The sequence below is a fragment of the Budorcas taxicolor genome, chromosome 1 (assembly GCF_023091745.1).
Source record: "Budorcas taxicolor isolate Tak-1 chromosome 1, Takin1.1, whole genome shotgun sequence".
Taxonomy (NCBI): domain Eukaryota; kingdom Metazoa; phylum Chordata; class Mammalia; order Artiodactyla; family Bovidae; genus Budorcas; species Budorcas taxicolor.
Window position 1 is genome coordinate 114,940,641 of NC_068910.1, and position 23,981 is coordinate 114,964,621.

The window sequence follows — 23,981 nt, forward strand, 5'->3', positions numbered from 1 at the left end:
TTTCAGTTTTTCCCAGCATCAGGGTCTTTTCAAATGAGTCAGTTCTTTGCATCAGGTGGCCAAAATATTGGAGCTTCAGCTTCAACATCAGTCCTTCCAATGAATATTCAGGACTGATTTCCTTTACAATTGACTGGTTAGATCTCCATGTAGTCCAAGGGACCCTCAAGAGTCTTCTCCAACACTACAGTTCAAAAGTGTCAGTTCTTCAGTGCTCAGCTTTCTTTACGGTCCAGCTCTCACATCCATACATGACTAATAGCTTTGACTAGATGGACCTTTGTCAGCAAAGTAATGTCTCAGCTTTTTAATATGTTGTCCTGAGTGCTTATGTTCTTCTTATCATCTGAAATGTAGGTCATTATCTGAGGACCCAAGCATTGCTGTTATCTTTTTAGAGTGAGATGAGTAGGATTGGAAATTGGTGATTTGAGATAAGGTTATTAACTAAGGTTATCAACGTAGATAAGGTTATCACCAGGACTTCCCTGGTGGCTCAGATGGTAAAGTGTCTGCCTACAATGTGGGAGACCTGGGTTCGATCCCTGTGTTGAGAAGGCAATGGCAACCCCCTCCAGTACTCTTGCCTGGAAAATCCCACGAATGGAGGAGCCTGGTAGGCTATAGTCGATGGGGTCCCAAAGAGTTGGACAGGACTGAGTGACTTCACATTCACTTTTTTTCTTTATCAACAAAGGGAAGGGTTGTTTTACTATGTTCCCTCCACTCAAATCCTTAACTAGTATACACCCAGTCTGTTTATTCCTGTAATGTGACATGTAGCAGAAGCACTTAACCAGTAATGAGTTAACAAAAACATATCAAACCACTTAAAATAGGGGTTGACAAGAATTATTTTTGTAAAAAGTTGTGGGAAGTTTCTTTTAGATGAAAATGTAAATTATTTTCTATTGGTTTTTGATCTCTTTTCATGCCAGATCCTCTGTTACTTGTTATCTTAACTCTTAAAACTCGGTTTATTATTTCATTTTCTCTTAAACACAGCTTCATCACATTTCCTTTGCTCAGATAGTTAAAATGTCACTCCATAGACTGAATACTTAACGTGATGTGTTTGTGGTAGTTAATGGTCAAAGGGTTTGATAGGTTTCTGGTATATGAACACTCATGGTGTGTTGTACTCAGAACTAGAGAAGCTAAGTTTACTTGGTTAAACCAGTTTCCACATAAGCTGCAGTCACTGTTGTTGATTGAATAACTCATATCAGTAGTGCTGATTAATATTGCCTGGCTATTGGTTAGTTGATGGAAATGGAAAAAAAATTATAGTGTACAAAGACCATATAATCTTAAGATTGTGTTTAGTTGCCTTAGGAGCATTTCAATTCCTGGTAAATAGTATTATTTTCTATATATCAAATTATTTTCAAAGTTAAATGTTGCATTTTCTTTGTTCATAGAAATTTTAGTATAGTAAGCCATTTGAAAGTTTTCTTTAAAAAACATTTTTATCTTAATTGTTCTGTAATAGATTCAATATCTTGATAACTGTCTTTAATATGGTAAGATTACTACCCTATTTACAAGTAAGGAAGCTGAATCTCAGAAGTTTATGAACTTGTTCCAAATATAAATTCAGTAAATAGAAGAGTCTGAAATAAAACTCTGATTTGTCTAACTCTAAAAGTACAGAGGAAAAAGGAAGCCTATTTGTGAAAGCATTTGAAGTTAAGAAAAGAAATTTTCATTAGACCCAGAAGAATAATTTCAGTCTTTATTATTATATAATAAATACATGGAGAGCTATAATTGTGCCATGTGACATAATTAACTTTTTATTTAATCAGGATAACATCAAGCTTCGATCTAGCCCATCATTTTCTAGTCTTCATTATCAGGATGCTGGAAACTATGTCTGTGAAACAGCTCTGCAAGAGGTTGAAGGATTAAAGAAAAGAGAGTCATTGACTCTGATTGTAGAAGGTAATAAAATACGTGAGCACCAATTCAAAATTTTCTTTGAGGATTTAATATCTGTTTCTTTTATGATCTCAGTTCAACATCTTATTTTAATTGTAATATTTTTAGGGAAACCTCAAATCAAAATGACAAAGAAAACTGATCCTAGTGGACTGTCTAAAACAATAATCTGCCATGTGGAAGGTTTTCCGAAGCCAGCTATACAGTGGACAATTACTGGCAGTGGAAGTGTCATAAACCAAGCAAGTATTTGTCTTCTTGTTGTGTGTTGTACTTGGTCCAGTGTAGGGTTTTATTTAGGCACCTAAGCTGTAAGCTAACTTATTATCAACATGAAATTCACAGTATGTCCTCAGAGAAAGCTTTTGCTAACTTCTTAATTTTCCCAAAGGAAGACGATAGCTCAAAAAGAAATTTAAAATCCTAGGATCATGGAGCATGAAAGACTTATTTTGTTGTGGTCAGTATCTGGACAAATTAAGAGAGTAGTATTGACGTATGTATATGACCATGTATAAAATAGATACCTCATGGGAAGCTGCTATATAGCATAGGATGCTCTGTGATGACCTAGAGGGGTGTCATAGGGTGGGGGGTGGGAGGAAGTCTCAAGTGAGGGGATATATGTACGCTTAAGGCTGATTCACATTGTTGTACCACAGCAACCAACACAACACTGTAAAGCAATTATCCTCCAATTAAAAATAAATTTTAAAAATATATAAATTAGGTATTATCCCATGGTCACTAATTCCTGAAATTTGGATGATTAAAACATTAAGGTATATATTTACCAACATCCTGAATTTCCACATCTCAGTATAAGTGGCCTCACTTACACTTTGCTTACTTTTATGCACATTATGGGTTATTTCTTCTTGAGACTGAGCCCTGGGGAATAGTGAAGAATATAGTCACTGTGAACATATGGTCTGATCTGTGTATACTGGGGCCAAAGTAAGGCTAGCTAAATATATAGTATCTAGGATGATTTCTGCTGAACAAACTTGTATGTAAACCAAACAGTAATATTTGTACCTTTGTCACACCATTTTAGTTTGCAGTAGTAAAAGGCTAAGAATGTATAAACACTACCAATAATTTTCTCTTTGAAAAAAAAATATGAGAATCTAGCTTACCACAAACTGTTCAGATCTGTAATCCCATTAAATTGCCAGTCAACTTGTGTTACTGACATACTGTTAATTCCATTCTCTCTACGACAGTCTTCATGTCCCTCTTCTCAGTGGAGCCACTTAAAGATTCCTCAGGAATACCCACTTGAGCCACTTGATTATTTGAGTCTTCTGTGTTCCCTCTTTCCCAGCTTTCAACTCAGTTGAAATCTGAGAAGGCATGCATAAACCAGAATTGTAATTTAAAGTGTCCACTCTTTCTCTGTCTAGGGAAGGTGGGCTACTGGTCCAGCTTATGTAGTCAAGTTTTGCAGAACATGGTGAATTTTGGCTCTTTCAACTATGGGTGATGCATGTTTACTTGCATAACTCAAGTACGGAATGTCCCTAAAGGAGTGGACACAAGCCAAGGCTTCCTGATTTGGTTATATATGATGGGACACAAGCAAGAGAACATGCCTGAGGATGACAAAGAGGCTCTTGATTTCAGAATAAAGACCTGAATTGCCGACAATGTTTAGATCTCTTTTTTAGCATCAAAAATGACTGTTTCTATTCTACTCTATTCTTTTTTTGCTCTCTAGTTCAATTTAATAATTACAGCAAAAAAACCTTTTGTTTCTGGGTGATGCAAACATAAAAAATAGAAAAATAAGTATCAGATTAGTGTTTAATGAAGAAAAAGTTACAAAGATTTAAAAGGTCAACCTAGAAATAAGCAAATGCGTTTTGTAGAGATAAAGTAATAAAAACAAGAAAAGTCACATGAGAAAAGTCCAGTGAGAAAGTCATATGAAAAATACTGGTGGGAATTGGAAAAATAGCAGGTGAACTTACTATGAGGATAAAAATAATAATTCCATTCTTCATTGTCAAGGAGAAGGATTGATTCTGGCCCACTAGGTGATATGTTATTTTTCTTGTCCTAGGCTTGTGCTGATCCAGCCATAATTTTTTTATTTGTTCCCTCCTCAATCACATGGTGAATCTATTATTTTACAGCTACTAATACCTCTGTCCCACCCCTATCCCAGGGACTCCACGATATCTCTAATCATGAAGCTCTTTCCTGTCCTCAAGGCTTTTACAATGCAGTTGAGAAGAAAGCAAATATAGAGCAATAGAGGACTAGAGGACATGGTGTGTATAATATGTCTCAGAAAACAATGCAAGTACATGCTTGCTTTAGTGGAGTTGGACTGAGAATCCAGAAGAGAGTAGTGTGGATTGTCTCTTATGTTTGAAGAAATTAAATAGCAGTGGTTACCCTCATCACTAGTCACTGACAAAGAACCCATCCTCTGTATTTAACTCAATAAAATTGAGAAAGAGAGTCTGGTTTTCCCATGAGAAAACCATACATACATATGCACGTATGTATCATGGTTTAAAATAAAAGAATTCACTGTTATAGTGGAGGGGAGTGAGTTTTGTTGTTTAGTCGACAAGTCATGTCCAACCCTTTTGCAGACTGTAGTCCCCCAGGCTCCTCTGTCCTTGAGATTGCCCAGGCAAAAATATAGGCAAGAATACTGGAGTGGGTTGCCATTTCCTTCTCCAGGGGATCGTCCTGATCCAGGGATTGAACCCACATCTCCTGCATTCCAGGCAGATTCTTTACTGCTGAGCCACCAGGGAAGCCCAAAACATAGGACAGCAACCACCCAACTTAGGGCACAAACCCATCACCCTGGGATTAAGAGTCCCATGCTGTACTAACTGAGGATGTAGTTTACAAATAGAATTAAATTCATAAGTTTATTAGGAGAAAACTGGTGATGAGTTAATCTCTAATTGATTATTTTGAGATAGGTACTATCACGCCAAAATATAAACTAACTTGAGCATCTATTGAAAAAGAAGAGCTTAGTTAATTATTAAAATTAATAATAGAAACATAAAGAGAAATCCAAGTATGCATTCACTATTTTTTTTCCTCTCTGATGTAGTTATAAACCTGAAATGGTCTTATCTATGAACTTACATATACCCTTGCATACCAGATAATGCCACAGAGCACCACACCTATTTTGTTTCATTCAGTGTTACTCTTTCCTATGTTTTTAATTCATTTCCATTTCTAAAGCCATTTTCCTTTTCTTTTTCCAGACAGAGGAATCTCCATATATCAATGGCAGGTATTATAGTAAAATTATCATTTCCCCTGAAGAGAATGTTACATTAACTTGCACAGCAGAAAACCAGCTGGAGAGAACAGTAAACTCCTTGAATGTCTCTGCTAGTGAGTATTTCATTTCTGGCATTAAAAAAAAGTAAGAAAATTTGAAGTTATTCTTCATTAGTTTAAAATCTTCAATTCCATCTTCCTGTACTGCATTATGGTAAGTTTTATTTATTTTGCATTTGGTATCATCATCATAAGGTTCTTTTTTTTTTTCCTGGTGTCCATTCTTTACAATCCTTGTCTTGACGGTTAAATCATTTCATGTTTTATGGATCAGAGACTTTATCTTGTACAGGAATATTTCCAAGATCAACAGAGGATAAGGACTATGTTGCTCTTATTGAATCCATCTTTTGTGTTCACAGTACAGATGATTCAAAGATTACCTGAAAACATTTCTCTAACAGTTTTAATTTTAGTAAATTTTTAATTCCCTTTAATCTATTATTTTGCATTTCAATTCTTTGTGGTATTTATCCTCTTCTTATTTTGCAAAGGAATGCCACATGCTTAAAGTCATTCAGCAAATTGGTAGTAAAACTGATATCAGGAATCCAAAAATCTAGTTTCAAAAATTGATGCATTTAAATATCATATTTGAATCATAGGTTAAATATCAAACAAATGAGATAATCTCAGAGAAAGTGAAAAAAATCTGTCAATGCTGAAATCAAGGTAATGGATACATACCAAGAGCTGTTTCTTTATTTAAGTTGAAGTTATCTCTCATCTTCAATTCTATATTTCTTTATTTTGCTGTGTTAGTCTTAAATCAGGGCTGACCTAGACTGAGACTCAGATCTGGACAGGATACCAACTGACTCGCTAAACTTTCATTCTTCAGTCAGTTGGAATCCTCTATGTGATTTTAGCAAGATAGAGATATACTGCCTAGGAATTAGCTGAAGCTAGGAGAAAATAATTTTCTAAAGATAATGGCCCTTAACAAAATATGACTGGAATATAAAAGCCTTTTGGATTGACAGGAGAAAAGAACCAAATGAATTTAACTCTAAAACAGGTGCATTGACTTCTCTGAATTCAATTCAGTGAGTATTGATTTGTCCTACCTAAAAGAGAAGTTATCCTTTCTTCCTGAACACAAGTCTCTCTTTTTAATTCTAACCCATTGAATAGTGGCTTTATAGACCTTGCAGTGGTTTGATCAACATTTAATACCATCATTTTCAAAGTCAATGAGCACCTCCTAAAATTCCAATATAGTAGGTATGAGGAAGGGTCTAGGAATCTTCATTTAACAATCATCACTGAAAATTCTGATGCAAGCCCATGTTCACAGAAAAATATTTATTTAGTCTAATATTAAATGATAATCCACCACAGTGACAATCCTTTAAATGGGCCAAGATGATAGTGCTGTTAGTCATTTGGAGGGCTTTTACAAGCATCACATATATTACACCTTCACCTCTGAGATGTCCCCAGTTTTAACCACCATTCCTACCACTTTGAAAATGTCTCTAGGCAAATTTCTGACACTAGAGTATGAAAATAAATTCTCTTCCACTGAGGCAGGAAAATTGAAGTTGAGAAACACTACACTGTAGATTCCATGCACTGCAACTTGTTTCTCCTAAAAAAAGAAATCCTATTAAAAGGTGGTAGATAGTGGGAAAGTTAATATGGATTTCAGATTAATACTATAGCTCGTCAGTTGTGAAGTTTTCTATGGTAGATCAATACCTTTGCAGTTTTAACTACTGTCTTTTCTTTAAAAGAAGATGAATTTCTTTGTACTGAAGTTCATGCTTTATTAAATGTAAATTTTTCTACCCTCAGCTGTAGAATAGATATTTTATTTTTGAGTATTATTACATCATACTATAATGGTAAAGGTGACTTTCATATATCAACAAATTTTGTTTTTAATTTCATATTAACATTTTTCATTTCAGTAAGTATTCCAGAACACGATGAGGCAGACGAGATAAGTGGTAGGTACTATGCTGCCGGCTCTTCTTCCTTGACTATCTGCTCAAGATTTATGAAGTGTCATTGCATAAGTAATTTTCCTAGCTGCCACATTTTGATTTGAATTAAAACAGCAAATGAGACAAGATAGTAAGAATGCTAAAATTTTAATCCTTTAGAAGCACAAGTTTGCATGTTACTCTTGGTAGTGAGCCTTGGTCATTTTTAATCAGAAATAATAACTAGATTGACTTCTTTTCAGAAATGCTTGGCATTGTCTGTAATTGCATGGGCTTCTCTTCTTTGTTGTAGATGAAAACAAAGAAAAGGTTAATGACCAGGCAAAACTAATTGTGGGAATTGTTGTTGGTCTCCTCCTCGCTGCCCTAGTTGCTGGTGTCGTCTATTGGCTATACATGAAGAAATCAAAGTAAGTTGAAGAAAAAAGATCTTCATTGTTCATTGACTTTCACGGGGAGAAAATTCAATGTGTTCATTATGTTTATTTCAGCTGAGCATGTAAATTTCTCTAAGAGGAAAGACATATTGCCCAAAGTCAGGCTGATGATGTTTTGTCTTCAGCTCACCATGGCTACATTACCAACACTGGGGACATGACTTGGAGTGATGTCACATGTGTCCCCTTACTTTTCTCAGTCAATAGTCCGAATTGAATTATCTTATTTTTCTCAATGCATAGGTAGATTTTTAAAAAGCACATAGTCCCTAGGAGTCAGCCATTCTGAACTGTTTGACGGAGGTTTGTGGACATTAATTAAAAGTGGTTAGTATATCCCATGGGAACATCGGGTGTCTTTACAGTGACAGGCCAGCAGCAAAATTGTTGGTGAGGTCAACCCGCCTTGCTGTCACTATTCCTCTTGGATTCTAGTTAGGTCACTTTGTTTCATAGGAGGATCTAATTCAGGGAAAAAGTCATCATTATGTTGTGTTGAATTTGAAAAAATGATGATTAAAGTAATAAAATTACTTTAAAAATGACTAAATGGTGTTTAGATTAAAGATTATTAGAATGATACAATAATCCATATAGAGTCAACCTCACAAATCATCTAATAGTGTTTTATACTGAAAATCCAATAAACAGTTGTTGTTCAGTCACCAATGTGTCCAACTGTTTGGACCACATGGACCACAGCATGCTAGGCTTCCCTGTCCTTCACTGTCTCCTGGAGTTTGCTCAAACTCAGGCCCATTGAGTCAGCAATGCCATTCAATCATCTCATCCTCTGTCATGCTTCTCCTGCCCTTAATCTTTCCAAGCATCAGGTTCTTTTCCAGTGAGTTGGCTCTTTGCATCAGGTGGCCCTGTTGGAGCTTTAGCTTCAGCATCAGTCCTTTCAGTGAATGTTCAGGGTTGATGTCCTTTAGGATTGACCAGTTTAATCTCCTTGCAGTCCAAGGGACTCTCAAGAGTCTTCTCCAACACCATAGTTCAAAAGCATCAGTTCTTCAGCACTCAACCTTCTTTATGATCCAACTCTCCCATCTGTACATGACTATTGGAAAAGCCATGGCTTTGACTATACAGACCTTTGTTGGCAAAGTGATATCTCTGCTTTTTAATATGCTGTGTAGTTTTGTCATAGCTTTGCTTCCAAGGATCCATCATCTTTTAATTTCATGGTTGCAGTCACCATTCATAGTGATTTTGGAATCCAGGAAAATAAAATCTGTCACTGTTTCCACTTTTCCCCCTTCTATTTGCCATGGGGTGATGGGACCAGAGGCCATGATCTTAGTTTTCTGAATGTTGAGTTTTAAGCACACTTTTTTACTCCTTCTTTCACCCTTAACAGTGAAGATTCTTAACATACACATGTACCTTGTACTCCTCATTGCCCCAGCTCTGACCCTAGATTCAGATGTAATTGGGCAGAGATGGGGTTCTTGCATTGCATTTTATAAAAATTCCATTAGTGATTCTGTGGCATACCTTTGGTTTCAATCATGAGTTTCAAACCCCTGTATCTTATAAATGAGGAAATTGAATTTTACAAGGGAATGTGTGTAGCTTGCGGCAACTTTGGACTTTATTTTGTATTTTCTTGATGTTTTGATATAACCCCTATCAACAACTCAGGTTGAGTTAACTTAAAATCAAAAGAAAAAACAGACTGAATCAGATCCATGATTCTACTCTTTACAGATACAAATTTCAGTGAAGTAATATTTGAACGGATCTGCCATCAAAGGAACGTAGTGCCTTAGTATTTTTATTTTTATTTTTTTAATTTTTATCTTTACTTTATTTTACTTTACAATACTGTATTGGTTTTGCCATACATTGACATGAATCCACCACGGGTGTACATGAGTTCCAATCCTGATCCCCATTTTTAAACTCACATAATATGAGTATGGATTGAGTTCTGCCTTGTTCTCACAGTCCATCTTTGAAGTAGATAATCTTATTATACATATTTCACTTTGGAAAAAAACTAAGCCAGAGAGTGGTTATAAGGCTTGCTTAAGATCATACACTTGTTAGGGACAGAATTATATTTTATTTAAGGCAGTAGTGTTTTAGAATCTCTGTGTTTAATTCCTAAGTCTTATTTTTTCTCATTATGCCTTACTTTTTCTCTCTTCGGAGAGGCAGAAACACATTCCTATTGTATACTGTAGTTGATATGCATGTCCACTCTCCCACTAGGGCAGAGCCACTGCTAGTCGTGGCACTTCAGTCCTCAGTCTTGAACAGTCCACACTATCACTTGATAACAAATGTGGGGTTTTTTCTCAGTGAACATTTTACCTACAAGCTCTTCATTGTTGCTTTGTACCCATGGTTTCTGTGGAAAGTTTAGAAGACTGTCTGTACCATGTAGAAGAAAGGAAATGCAGTTTCCCAAAGGCAGTATCTATCTTATTAGAAATTCTCCTTCTATGTGTCTAAGTTTCCCGACTATCAAAATCTTATCCTTCCTTTATAATCTACAATGAGGTGCTCACAAATCTAACAACTTGGCCTCTAAAGTATTTTGGTTTTATTTATTTAGGGCTTCTGAAAGTAATTTTTATTTAGGGCACTTCAAATTAATTTTACTTCTTAAAGAATAAAAATAAAATTTCTCTGTATCCTGAAATTACACTGAAAAATAAACAACAGTCTTGTACATTATGATCAAATGAATGTGAAATTCATGGTGCTCTCCAGTGTCCTTAATCATCCTACTCTGATTGCCAATATTTCATCATATACTCTTTGTCTTTCTATGCATAGAAAAAAATATTGTGTATGGAGGACAGGGAGGTTGTTGTGTTTTAAGTTACATCATTGGATATTACCATATGGTAACCCAGAATTAAAATCATGGGTAAATAAATGCTGGACATTTAGCTTCATAGTTCTTTAGTTTAAGGACTAAGACTACATGCATTTCTTTTGAAGTACTTCATTTAATTAAGTACTTATTTTACCATCTGACTTGAACATTTGTCTAAATAACTATTATTAATTGAAAAGTGCACCAACTTTGCTAGAGTCAGTATTATTGGTAATCAAAATAATAAATTGCAACTTTTACCCCAAGCATCAAAGTGTTTTTATTAAGACTTTGCAGAACTCTTCAGATTTGCTAGGTACTTCACATTTGTGCTCACTCAGTCGTGTCCAACTCTTTGCGACCCCATGGGCTGTAGCCTGCCAGGCTCCGCTATCCTTGGGATTTTCCAGGCAAGAATATTGGAGTGGGTGCCATTTCCTTCTCCTAGAAAGTGCTTCACATTCCTGACTAGCTGTTCTTTTTACTGCCCTCTGAGATAAGCAAGCATTTTTGCTGTATGAGTTATTGTTAATATTTATGCCCAGAGTAAGTGCAGATTCATAATAAGAGCTTTCAGGTTAAGAATTCTTAAATCTATTTTTGGGTCCACTATACTCCCTTTCTTCCTTTTCTTCTAGGTAACTTCACATTTACAAATCAATATGAGTTTCAGTTCTATGTTTAGCTTAATTCATCATCATTTTATATGGATATGAGAGAATTTAATAATAAAAATATGGTTCAGACTTTTTTCTCAGATACCTAAAGAAATATACCCCTGTGTTTACCCTCCTGTGAAATGATACCGTCAACAATCTTAGTGAGTCACACATTATTGCAAACAACTTGTAACAACAATTAAATTAGTTCTTTGCATTGGCAATTTAACATCAGTGGAGAGACAAATGAGAGAAACAATCTTTTATGCCCAAGTAGAATTTGAGTACAACATACCTAGTGACTAAGCAAAAACCAGGAACTCCCCATTCCATTCATGTGAGATACATATTTTTATATCTATTTTAAATAGGGAAAACTGCAGCAGGAAATGTTTAGCAGTTGTGCTTGACGTTGTGATATGGTATGTTTATTGCAGAATAAGGACTCGTGCTTCCTCTAATGTTTTGATTCATATAACTTCTCACTGGAAATTTTTTATTGAGATATTTTGATAGTGAGACTGGATGACTCATCATTTCCTATGGATGCAGGGTATTAACTGTCATTTACAGGCAAAAGATATTAACTGACTAAACCCAGTTTATATCTAGTTGTTTAACAGTTGAAAAAAGTGAAAATATTGGTCATTCAGTCATGTCCAACTCTTTGCAACCCCATGAACTGTAGCCCATCAGGCTTCTCTGTCCATGGAATTCTCCAGGCAAGAATACTGGAGTGAGTAGTCATTCCCTTCTCGAAGGGATCTCCCTGACCCAGGGATCAAACTCCAGTCTCCTACACTGCAGGCAGATTCTTTACCATGTGAGCCATGTTTAATAGGAAACATGGAAACATAAAGACCTAGACCTAGAGATAATTCAATGACTTTTAAAATTATTTACTCCATTTCACTCCATCATGTTCTGTGAACATTGTTTTTAATATCTGGAGTAAGTTAAATGTTACTTTTTGAGTTTTAAATTCTCTCCTACATTTTTAATAGTACAAGAACTACTGAAAAATTGAAAGAGTCAGAGATAAATGAAAAAATGTAAGGCAGCATGATGTAGCCACAAGCTTACTCAGAAGTATGTTAAAACCATAATTTCCTGATTGGTTACATTTAAGAGACCCTTAGCCACCATACTTCTTATCACTAAACTGAAAGTAAGCAACAACCAAACATTTATAATCTCAAAATACATGTTATATGGATCTTGGAAATTTACCAAGAGTTATCTTTTGCAACTGTGGAACTCATGACTATTTTCATGAAGTCTTTTTACAATATGAGGACAATATGGAAGTCTAAAATTCACAAATATCCTTTGTCAGTTCTGCCTTATATAATGCTTCACTATTCTCCTACTGTCTTAGGGAAAAAAAACCAGACAGTCATAAATTGGCAAAAGACTAAAGAAGACTAGTCTTTAACCTCAAAACTCTAAGAAATATGGTTATATGCCTTTCTAAAACTCTCCTCATTAGTATCTCTTAGTGTATGGAAGAGGATCTTTCAAGAAATTTAATTTTAACTGAATTCTATTTTCAATCAATATTCTCTCTAAAATCAATGTTCCCATAAGGAAAGATTGACTCCCCGCTGAATGACTTGAAAATACAGGGCTGAAGGACCATTTATGGCACATTTTGAGTGACTTTTCTAGTGTATTACTACATAACTGAAATCCTCAAAATTTAATGAGGTAAGTTTAATTAAACATATTTCATAGTCTCTAAGGCTCAGTGAATATTACCTGCCCAAGTTAATGCATGTGGTATCTTATTCCATATCCCATATAAACTTTCAAATATATTTTGCTGCCTCACAAGGACTTCTTTGGAATTAAAACTTCATCTCTGACTTTAATTGCCTGCTGACATTCTATGTAGTGCTAGGGGTTGGCGGATGTGTTTTCAAGTGCTGAGCTGATGTGGCCTCTTGCCTTATATTAGACGTCAAGCTAATCCAAGCTTTGGTTTCTTTTTCCTTCACTACCCCATAGCCTGGCAGGCAGTCAAAAGAGGAAGAAAAGACAATGCCCCATTATTCTATCAAAGCATAAATAATAGAAGAGACTAAAGAGAAAATAAGATAATGTGGGAATGCTGGAGTCCCCATTCAGTCAGTCACAAGATGATGGCCCTCAAAAGGGCAGAACTGTCCATGGTCCTGCTGTCTCCTACTACACGTCAACTGAAACATTTCCAGCGGAAAGAGATAGCATCAAAATTTCCATTTTTATCTCTCCTTGTGTGCTTAGTCCCTCAGTCCTGTCTGTCTCTTTGCAACCCTATGGACTGTAGCCCACCAAGCTCCTCTGTCCCTGGGCTTTCCCAAGCAAGAATACTGGAATGAGTTGCCATTTCCTTCTCCAGGGGATCTTTCTAACCCAGGGATCAGAACTGCATCTCCTGCATTGGCAGGTGAATTCTTTACCACTGAGCCACCAGGGAAGCCTGTCTATATAGATGCATTTCACTTCAGTTCAGTTCAATTCAGTCACTCAGTCGTGTCCGACTCTTTGTGACCCCATGAACCACAGCACGCCAGGCCTCCCTGTCCATCACCAACTCTCGGAGTCCACCCAAACCCATATCCATCGAGTCGGTGATGCCATCCAGCCATCTCATCCTCTGTCGTCCCCTTCTCCTCCTGCCCTCAATCTTTTCCAGCATTAGGGTCTTTTCAAATGAGTCAGCTCTTTGCATGAGGTGGCCAAAGTATTGGAGTTTCATCTTCAACATCAGTCCTTCCAATGAACACCCAGGACAGATCTCCTTTAGGACGGAATGGTTGGATCTCCTTGCAGTCCAAGGGACTCTCAAGAACCTTCTCCAACACCACAGTTCAAAAGCATCAATTTTTCGGTGCTCAGCTTTCTTTATAGTCCAACTCTCACATCCATACATGACCACTGGAAAAACCATAGCCTTGACTAGACGGACCTTGTTGGCAAAGTAATGTCTTTGCTTTTTAATATGCTGTCTAGGTTGGTCATAACTTTCCTTCCAGGGAGTAAGCGTCTTTTAGCATTTCACTTAATTTGTTTAATTTCATGTGTTTTTTTTAATCATTGTTTCAAAGGTAAAGGGAAGTCCTATTCCTCGTTTCTGCTTCTGCCCATACTGTTACCACATTGCCCACCTAAAGGAAACACCTAAATTATCCACCTAAAGGAAATGCCTAAATCACCCACCTAAAGGAAATGCTTTGAACCATGATGCTGAATACATGCCAGTGGCATCCTGCTTTCATGCACACTCACTGTTGTTACATTTATTTTGATCCACTGATCCACTAACATAATGGTGGTTCCCATATTTGCTATTGCCCAAATGAAAGGCTATCTTCTATTTTTCACTGCGGATATTAGGATTTCCTGTTTTGGTAGAGAGTTTCTTTGGAGAGTCATTTGCAGAAATGCTAAGGATATCAAATCAAAACTTTTAAGTCCAACTATTCATTTTTCTTTCTTTCCTTCCTCAAACCCCAAAACTGCTGACAAATGTCCTTCTGAGATATGGGGCTTAGAAACCTCCTCTCCTTCTCTAACTCGTTATTAAGGTTAGCCCAGGGGAAGCTTACTTTGCTGAGAGCTGTGACCAAGGAATAGAGAAAAAAAACTGTTCTCATGATTATGACCCTGATTACCTGCACAGGTATCAATGGCAGGTTTGCTGAGAGTGGCAATTCCACACTGCCAGGGTCCCAGTTGTAAATACCTGTGATCCTGGTGCCCTTCTGTGCTGTGTTCCAGGCAAGCTATAAAGTAGAAATCATAGAAAATGCCCTTTTAAACTGGGAAGTATTAATAATTCCTCATGTTGCCTCTCAGTTTTCAAATTCTGTTATACATATGCCTACATTTGGAAAACCTAAAGTCCTATGAACTCTTTCATGTATGAGTTATTATACATGGCTTTATTGTACATGTTTTATTTTCCAAATGTGCAACTCTGTTTCAGCACTTTATGTATCCTTTCAAATGACACCACATTCCAAGATTATGATATATTGGCTATGTCTGCCATTCCTACCCCCTTCACTTTTCCTACCTCCTTTATCCCCTTTTAAATCTATGTTAGTTGAACTATAGTTGATGTATAACATTGAATAAATTTAAAGTGTACCACGTGTTGATTTGATACATTTATATGCTGCAGTGTGATTTCCACTGTAGCATTAGTAACATCTCTATCCCATCTCTTAGTAACTCTAAAGCAAAGGCATATTTAGAAGACACTGCTAGATTTAGTTCCCTACCTCCTTTCAAGGAGACCTGGAAACAAATTTATAGTACTGGGGAAAATCTCACAAAAAAAGTTGAAGAATCTTCTAAAATGTTACTTAAAAGCAACTTGAATGCTTAACAGCACTGCACTTACAGAAATAACACAGAAGAGTAGTTGAGACTGAGGATTGAACTCTCTGGCCACTCAGAAGCTACGTGGCTGGGCAACAGCCTAGGACTCACCATAGTTTTGTGAGTCCCTGTCACTTCCTGGGGACTTTCACATATACTCTACATTTATTCTCACACCAGCCCTGGGAGCAGACCCTACTGTCCCCCATTTACAGAAGAGAAAACATCTTAAGAGGAGGGACTTGTCTAAGGACTCACAGCTCAGATTTGGCCCATGAGGATGAGAACCCAGGTTTACTAACCCTAGAGTTAAGACTCTTCTCTCCACTTTACTGATTAGAGGGCCACCTCCAGAGCTTCTTCCAGTATTAATTTGTTATTCTATTACTTAAATTGTATCTCATTTTAAAATTATAGGAAAGCTGACTGATACATAACTCTTCAGACAAGTAACTGTATTAATTTGTATTTTAACCGAAATGCTCATTCTTTATAAATGCCTTAACCTCCTTCCTTAAATCAATCAACTTAGAAAAAAATATTGACTGAAAATATTGCTCAAAAGAATGGTTTAAATAAAGTTTTGTTCTCTTCCAGTAGTAGATAGATTTCTAACCTCTGTAATGCTTTCAAACCTCTATAATTTCCATAAATTAATGACACATCCATAAAATTATATTTATTTTTACCACATCGATCTCAAAACTGAGCCCAAAAGTAATCAGAGTAAGTTCTAGAGTTTTTTCCCAGTTAGAGAGAGCAGACTCTCAGTAACAAAAATGGAGAAATTCATAAAAACTTCAAGTAAATCTTACATATGTGCACTCAGTGAATACCTCCCTCCCCCAGCAGCAACACTATTTTATTTCTATTTAATACATTTCACAGTGGTTAACACTCAGCATATATGTATAACTGTGTAACTTGGCCCGTAGATACTGGAGCCAGACTACTGGAGTTTGAATCCTGGCTTTGCTGTTTGCTAGCTGTGTAACCACAAGCAAGTTTATTAGTGTACTTCAATGTAAAACAGAGGTATCCTAAAGCTAAAATAATTTAATATCTGTAAAGCATTTAGAACAGGGCCTGGGACATACTGAGGCATAATAAGAGTTTTAGCAGTTATTTTTTTGGAGTGGGATTAAGAAAACATGGGAAACTTTTTTCCTTTTTTTAATTTTAAAAATAATCAGTTTGAATTTGCTCAACTCTTCTACAAACATATTCTAAAAATATGTTTCATATTACTCTTAACAAACTCTTTTTCATAATACTAAACTGTAAGCAGTGATTCTTAGCTTGATTTTACCTGACCAATATGCTGAAAAATATTATGTTTTGCCCTGAAAACCACAACTTCCTTAGAATTTTAGTCACTCCCTTCCTCTCAAGACCCCCTTCTATTTGATAGAATTTTTTGAAATCACAGAAATTACCCTTCATCCCTACACAAATACTAAATCCACCTAGAAGGTAAGTAGAACTGGAAGTGGAAATGGTATTCAGTTTCTTATTGTACTTTTTGCCTGATTCTTGCAACTCTTGGCCATGAGTATAATGCTTTAGTTTTTCTCTATATAATATTTTTATATTAAGGTAAAATATGTTTTGATAAATGTATACCCCATTGTAGCCATTATTCCAATCATGATATAGAGCACCCCATCACCCCTTTGGAATTCCTTCCTATCCAGCCCTGTCATCCTTTTTCCCTTAGGCAATCACTATGCTGATTGCTATCAAAAGTATTCTCTCTATTTTACCTATCTGTAAAAAAGCTGCTGAGTGTGTGTTGACTTTATATTGTTGTTGTTCAGTCACTAAGTTATGTTTGACTCTTTGAGACCCTGTGGACTACAGCATGCCAGACTTTCTTGTCCTTCACTATCTCCCAGAGTTTGCTCAAACTCATGTCCATTGTGTTGATGATGCCATCCAAACATCTCATCCTCTTTCGTCCCCTTCTCCTCCTGCCTTCAATCTTTCTCATCATCATGGTTTTTTTCAATAAATTGGCTCTTTGCATCAGGTGGCCAAAGTATTGGAGCTTCAGCTTCAGCATCAGTCCTTGCAGTGAATATTCAGTGTTGATTTCCTTTAGGATTGACTGGTTGATCTCCTTGCAGTCCAAGGGACTCTCAAGAGTCTTCTCCGGCACCACAGTTTGAAAGCATCAGTTCTTCGGTGCTCAGCCTTCTTTATAGTCCAACTCTCACTTCCATACATGACTCCTGGAAAACCACAGCTGTGACTTTAATGTACCTTTGTCAGCAAAGTGACTTCTCTGCTTTTTAATGCACTATCTAGGTTTGTCATAATTTTCCTTCAAGGAGCAAGCATCTTTTAATTTCATGGCTGCAGTCACTGTCTGCAATGATTTTGGAGCCCCAAAAAAGAAAATCTGTCACTGCCTCCACTTTTTTTCCATCTATATGCCATGCAGTGATGGGACCAGGTGCATGATCCTAATTTTTTGAATAGTGAGTTTTAAGCCAGCTTTTTCACTCTCTTTTTCACCCTTGTCAAGAGGCTCATTAGTTTAGACTTGATATTGGTGAACACTAATATCATAAGTAACAGTAAAAGGAAATACATATGAAGTGTAATAAGGCCAGTTAGTTCAATTCAGTAAAAGAAATATCTTTTGGGTGCCTACCTTATTCAGACAAGAAGGTATAAATAAAACATGGTCCTTACTATCAAAGAGTTTACATTCAAGTCAAGGAGACTAAAGAGATTGACCACATTTGAAATGTTACAGGACAGATGCCTGCAGACTGGGGTGGAGAGTCTCTGATGGGAAGAGCTAGCTCTCTCTATGTTTAAGGTCTGGAGAAAGCGAGACATGTCAGAATCTCAATCAGAAGCTTGAGAAGGCCATGACTTAGGGGTAGGGACAAACCAGATGTCGACTGAATCTTACTAAAACTGCAACTGAGCTTCAACCTAGCTCAAACCCTGACCGAATTGAAGTCATCCTATCTGCTCACCTTTCTGCTTAACAAAGTAAAGGGGGTACCTTATGTGATGGAAAATAACATTGTGTATAGTCTCTTCTGTTATTTTGTATATGGTGTCATGCAAAATAAAAAGGACTAGATGTACAAAGAGTCAAGAAAATATTATCAATAATCAAGAGGAAAAGCAGACAAGCAGATCTGTGCATTATTTGGGTATTGTAGTTAACAGACAAGGATATTAATAAAACTATAAATAATATATTGAAAGTGAAAGAAAAGATGGCCAAAGGAGATGGAGTCAAAAATTCAAATGAACTTTAAAATATTTTTAATATAATATTAAATATGATATAATTCTCCTGTATTGTAGTCAGACTCTTTGCCATCTGAGCCACTGTCTAAGCCACCATATTACATTATATAATACTAAAATATATACTAAAATCGGTCTGAAAATATATAAAAATAGGTTAGGGTTAGGGTTTGGGTTATTAAAAATATGTCTCTGGTAGATAAGTGTAGAAGTAGATTGGCCACAGCAGAACACAAGAGAAGCAAACTAGAATACAGATCAATAGAACACATAGAGGTTGAGGCACAGAGAGGCAAAGAATAGATAGGATGCTTAAGAGAATAAAAGACACGTGGGACATACATAAAGGTCTAACTTATGTATCAACATAAGTGAAATCCCAGAAAGAATAAAGAGCAAGAATGTCCATCATCAATGAAATAGATCAGCCCAATAACAACCTATACAGTAATGAGAATAAACAACCTACAACCACTTGCAACATTATATGTGAATATCACAAACATAAAGTTGAATTTAAATAAAAGGCAGATAGAAATGAATACATGTGGTACGATTCCATTTATAACAAATTATAAAAACAGATAAAACCATTCTGTGAGAAATCTGGATTGTGATAACATTTGGGGAGGTAGCAGTGACTGGAAGGGAGTATAACGGGGGACTTCTGCATCTGCAGCCATTCTGTTTCTTGAGCTAGTTGCCAGTTACCAGTTACATTCGTGCATCCACTTTTGAACATTCATTGTACACTTTTGATGGGTACATTATCTTCGATGGATTTTATTGAAGTAGCATGTGTGTGTGCTCATTTGCTCAGTCACATCCAACCCTTTGGGACCCTATGGACTATAGCTCGCCAGGCTCCTTTGTCCATGGGATTTTCCAGGCAAGAATACTAGAGTGGGTTGCCACTTCCTCCTCCAGGGGATCTTCTGACTCAGGGATCAAACCCACATTTCCTGGGTCTCCTGCATTGGCAAGTGAATTTTTTACCACTTCAGTTCAGTTCAATCTCTCAGTTGTATCTGACTCTTTGCGACCCCACGGACTGCAGCATGCCAGGCATCCCTGTCCATCACCACATAGTCACCTGGAAAACTCCACTATTGAGGTTACTAAGATTTTATTTGTTACTAGTTAAGTAACTAATTAAGCTTCCCAGGTGGTTCAATGGTAAAGAGTCCACCTGCCAATGCAGGAGATATGGGTTCGATGCCTTGGTCAGGAAGATCCCATGGAAAAGGAAGTGGCAACCCACTCCAGTATGCCTGCTGGGAAAACCCTATAGACAAAGGACCCTGGTGAGATATAGTTCGTGGGGTTGCAAAGAGTCAGATGTGACTGAGCACACACACACAAAGTGACTAATTAGAAAAAGAGAGTTCAGTTCAGTCATTCAGTTGTGTCCCAACTCTTTGCGACTCCATGAATTGCAGCACACCAGGCCTCCCTGTCCATCACCAACTCCCGGAGTTCACCCAGACTCATGTACATCGAGTCGGTGATGCGATCCAGCCATCTTATCCTCTGTCGTCCCCTTTTCCTCCTGCCCCCAATCCCTCCCAGCATCAGAGTCTTTTCCAATGAGTCAACTCTTCACATCAGGTGGCCAAAGTACTGGAGTTTCAGCTTTAGCATCAGTCCTTCCAAACAACACCCAGGACTGATCTCCTTTAGAATGGACTGGTTGGATCTCCTTGCAATCCAAGGGACTCTCAAGAGTCTTCTCCAACACCACAGTTTAAAAGCATCAATTCTTTGGCACTCAGCTTTCTTCACAGGCCAACTCTCGCATTCATACATGACCACTGGAAAAACCATAGCCTTGACTAGACGAACCTTTGTTGGCAAAGTAATGTCTCTGCTTTTCAATATGCTGTCCTGGTTTGTCATAACTTTCCTTCCAAGGAGTAAGCGTCTTTTAATTTCATGGCTGCAATCACCATCTTCAGTGATTTTGGAGCCCAAAAAAATGAAGTCTGACACTGTTTCCACTGTTTCCTCATCTATTTCCCATGAAGTGATGGGACCAGACGCCATGATTGTTTTCTGAATGTTGAGTTTTAAGCCAACTTTTTCACTCTCCTCTTTCATTTTCATCAAGGGGCTTTTTAGTTCCTCTTCACTTTCTGCCATAAGGGTGGTGTCATCTGCATATCTGAGGTTATTGATATTTCTCCCAGCAATCTTGATTCCAGCTTGTGCTTCTTCCAGCCTAGCGTTTCTCATGATGTACTCTGCATAGAAGTTAAATAAGCAGGGTGACAACATACAGCCTTGACGTACTCCTTTTCCTATTTGGAACCTGTCTATTGTTCCATGTCCTGTTCTAACTGTTGCTTCCTGACCTGCATATAGGTTTCTCAAGAGGCAGGTCAGGTGGTCTGGTATTCCCATTTCTCTCAGAATTTTCCACAGTTTATTGTGATCCACACAGTCAAAGGCTTTGGCAGTCAATAAAGCAGAAATAGATGTTTTTCTGGAACTCTCTTGCTTTTTTTGATGATCCAGCAGATGTTGGCAATTTGATCTCTGGTGCCTCTGCCTTTTCTGAAACCAGCTTGAACATCTGGAAGTTCATGGTTCACATATTGCTGAAGCCTGGCTTGGAGAATTTTGAGCATTACTTTACTAGTGTGTGAGATGAGTGCAATTGTGCGGTAGTTTGAGCATTGTTTGGCATTGCCTTTCTTTGGGATTAGAATGAAAACTCACCTTTTCCAAACAAAAAATCTGTGATATGTTTGCTGTTGCTGCTAAGTCGCTTCAGTTGTGTCCGACTCTATGCAACCCCATAGACAGCAGCCCACCAGGCTCCTCTGTCCCTGGGATTCTCCAGGCAAGAATACTGGAGTGGGTTGCCATTTCCTTCTCCAGTGCATGCATGCATGCTAAGTCGCTTCAGTCATACCCAACTGTGTGTCCATATGGACAGCAGACCACCAGGCTCCTCTGTCCACAGGATTCTCCAGGCAAGAATACTGGATATATATCCATCTACATTATATATATATGTATACATATAATGGTATATATACCTTTATATTATATATGTAAATTCATATCTATCTTGTCACATATTATAGGACTCAGTCATGTTGGCAGGATTTAAGGCTGATCTTCTGCTTATGAACAATTTAGAAGACTGTAGTTTAAGCTAAATTAAAATTTTTTAAATCACAAATTAAATTTAAGCTAAATATAATGAATGTCCCAATATGAATGAGCCATATGTCTTTTTCTCACTTGGACATAAAGCATACACTCTTAAACACTATTAACACTATTAAGTTGTGATTCTTAGCAAATGAGTTACAGAATTATTTAAAGCATAGCAAATTCCCTAAAATTTTTCACTTTTAGGGAAAAATGGCATTTTCTACCCCAGCTTCCTCAATCAAGAAACACATCGGGTGTTATATAATTTTTAAAAGTGTAAGTATTATTAGGAATCACTGACTCAATAGGCATGAGTTTGAGCAAACTCCAGGAGAAAGTGAAGGACAGGGAAGCCTGACGTTCTGCAGTCTATGGAATTGCAAAGAGTTAGACATGACTTAGCAACTGGACAACAATAACAATTACTAGGAATTATATAGCAACAATAATTTGAAATACCATCACTGTGGTTTCCCTGATGACTTCTATTTCTTTTAGCATATATTTAATGCAACCCTAGGTCCAAGGTAGTTTCAGTGGAATGTGTTCTATTACCAGTCAAGGCTCACAGATGTGGAATTGTACATCCTAAGGTCATATGTGTATTTGATGTAAAAACATTTGCTTTTCAAAGATACATTAATGTGAACTCTAATATTGAAAATGTCGTTCAGTTACTCAGTCGTGTCTGACTCTGCAACCCCATGGTCTGCACGGGACAGGCTTCCCTATTCTTCACCAACTCCCAGAGCTTGCCTAAACTCATGTCCATTGAGTTAGTGATGCCATCCAACCATCTTGTCCTCTGTTGTCCCCATCTCCTCCTGCCTTCAATATTTCTCAGCTTCAAGATCTTTTCCAATCTGTTGGCTCTTCACATCAGGTGGCCAAAGTATTAGAGCTTCAACTTCAGTCTCAGTCCTTCCAATGAATATTCAGGACTGTTTTCCTGTAGGATTGACTCATTTGATCTCTTTAGAGTCCAAGGGACTCTCAAGAGTCTTCTCCAACACCGCAGTTTGAAAGCATCAGTTCTTTGGTGCTCAGCCTTCTTTATGGTCCAACTCTCATGTCCATACATGACTACTCAAAAAGCCATAGCTTTGACTACATGGACCTCTGTCAGCAAAGTAAGGTGTCTGCTTTTTAATACGCTGTCTAGGTTTGTCATAGCTTTTCCTTCAAGGAGCTAGCATCTTTTAATTTTATGGCGGCAGTCACTGTCCACAGTGATTTTGGAGCCCAAGAAAATAAAGTCTGTCACTGTTTCCACTGTTTCCCCATCTATTTGTTATGAAGTGATGTGCCTGAATGCTGTGATCTTTGTATTTTGAATGTTGAGTTTTAAACCAGTTTTTAAGAAAAGTTAAATATGTTTGTCAATGTGATAATGTGTATTTAATTCTCTTGTAGGACTGCATCAAAACATGTAAACAAGGACCTTGGTAATATGGAAGAAAACAAAAAGTTAGAAGAAAACAATCACAAAACAGAAGCCTAAGAGAGAAACTATTCCACTTGTCATCCAGGTGGGTAAGGCTGTGTGAGGTTTACAAAAATAATCCCCAGGAAAATATGAAACATTCTAGTGATGAAAGGGAAGGCCTTGACATTAACATGCATTATAATTGCAGCTTTAAAAACAGGAAGAGATTTTTTCCAAAGAAAACTTTGGTTACTCAGAAAGGTATTCTCAGAAGAACGAAATTTCAAAGGACTCCCCGTCCTCAAGAAAATCATTATCCTCAGGATAGTTGAACTCAATTTAGAGATTTTTAACATTCAATGAGCATTTTCAGTCTAATGCCAAAAATTTTACTGAGTGCCAAAAGCTTAATTTTATAAATTGATGTTTTGGTTAGGTAAGAGCCATTCTCATGTTTTACTTTAAAAAGCAATTATGAGAACAATTTTAAAATATAAAAATTTTAATCCAAGGGTTTAATATACTTAGAAGTATCAGTGTATTTATACAGCCATTTCTCAAATCATTCTAATGAAAAGACTAACAAATTTGTATGTGTGTACACACAAC

The 23,981-nt window shown here is 37.0% G+C and overlaps 1 protein-coding gene across 1 annotated transcript in view; it reads left to right on the forward strand.

Moving 5' to 3' along the window:
- Positions 1-23,447, forward strand: part of ALCAM (activated leukocyte cell adhesion molecule) — a 224,855-nt gene extending 201,408 nt beyond the window's left edge. The window contains exons 10-15 of the mRNA XM_052642302.1: positions 1,809-1,944; positions 2,050-2,183; positions 5,187-5,319; positions 7,179-7,217; positions 7,507-7,624; positions 23,360-23,447. Of these exons, the coding sequence (XP_052498262.1) occupies positions 1,809-1,944; positions 2,050-2,183; positions 5,187-5,319; positions 7,179-7,217; positions 7,507-7,624; positions 23,360-23,447 (648 nt within the window). The remainder of the gene's footprint in view (positions 1-1,808; positions 1,945-2,049; positions 2,184-5,186; positions 5,320-7,178; positions 7,218-7,506; positions 7,625-23,359) is intronic.
- Positions 23,448-23,981: the final 534 nt, after the last annotated feature.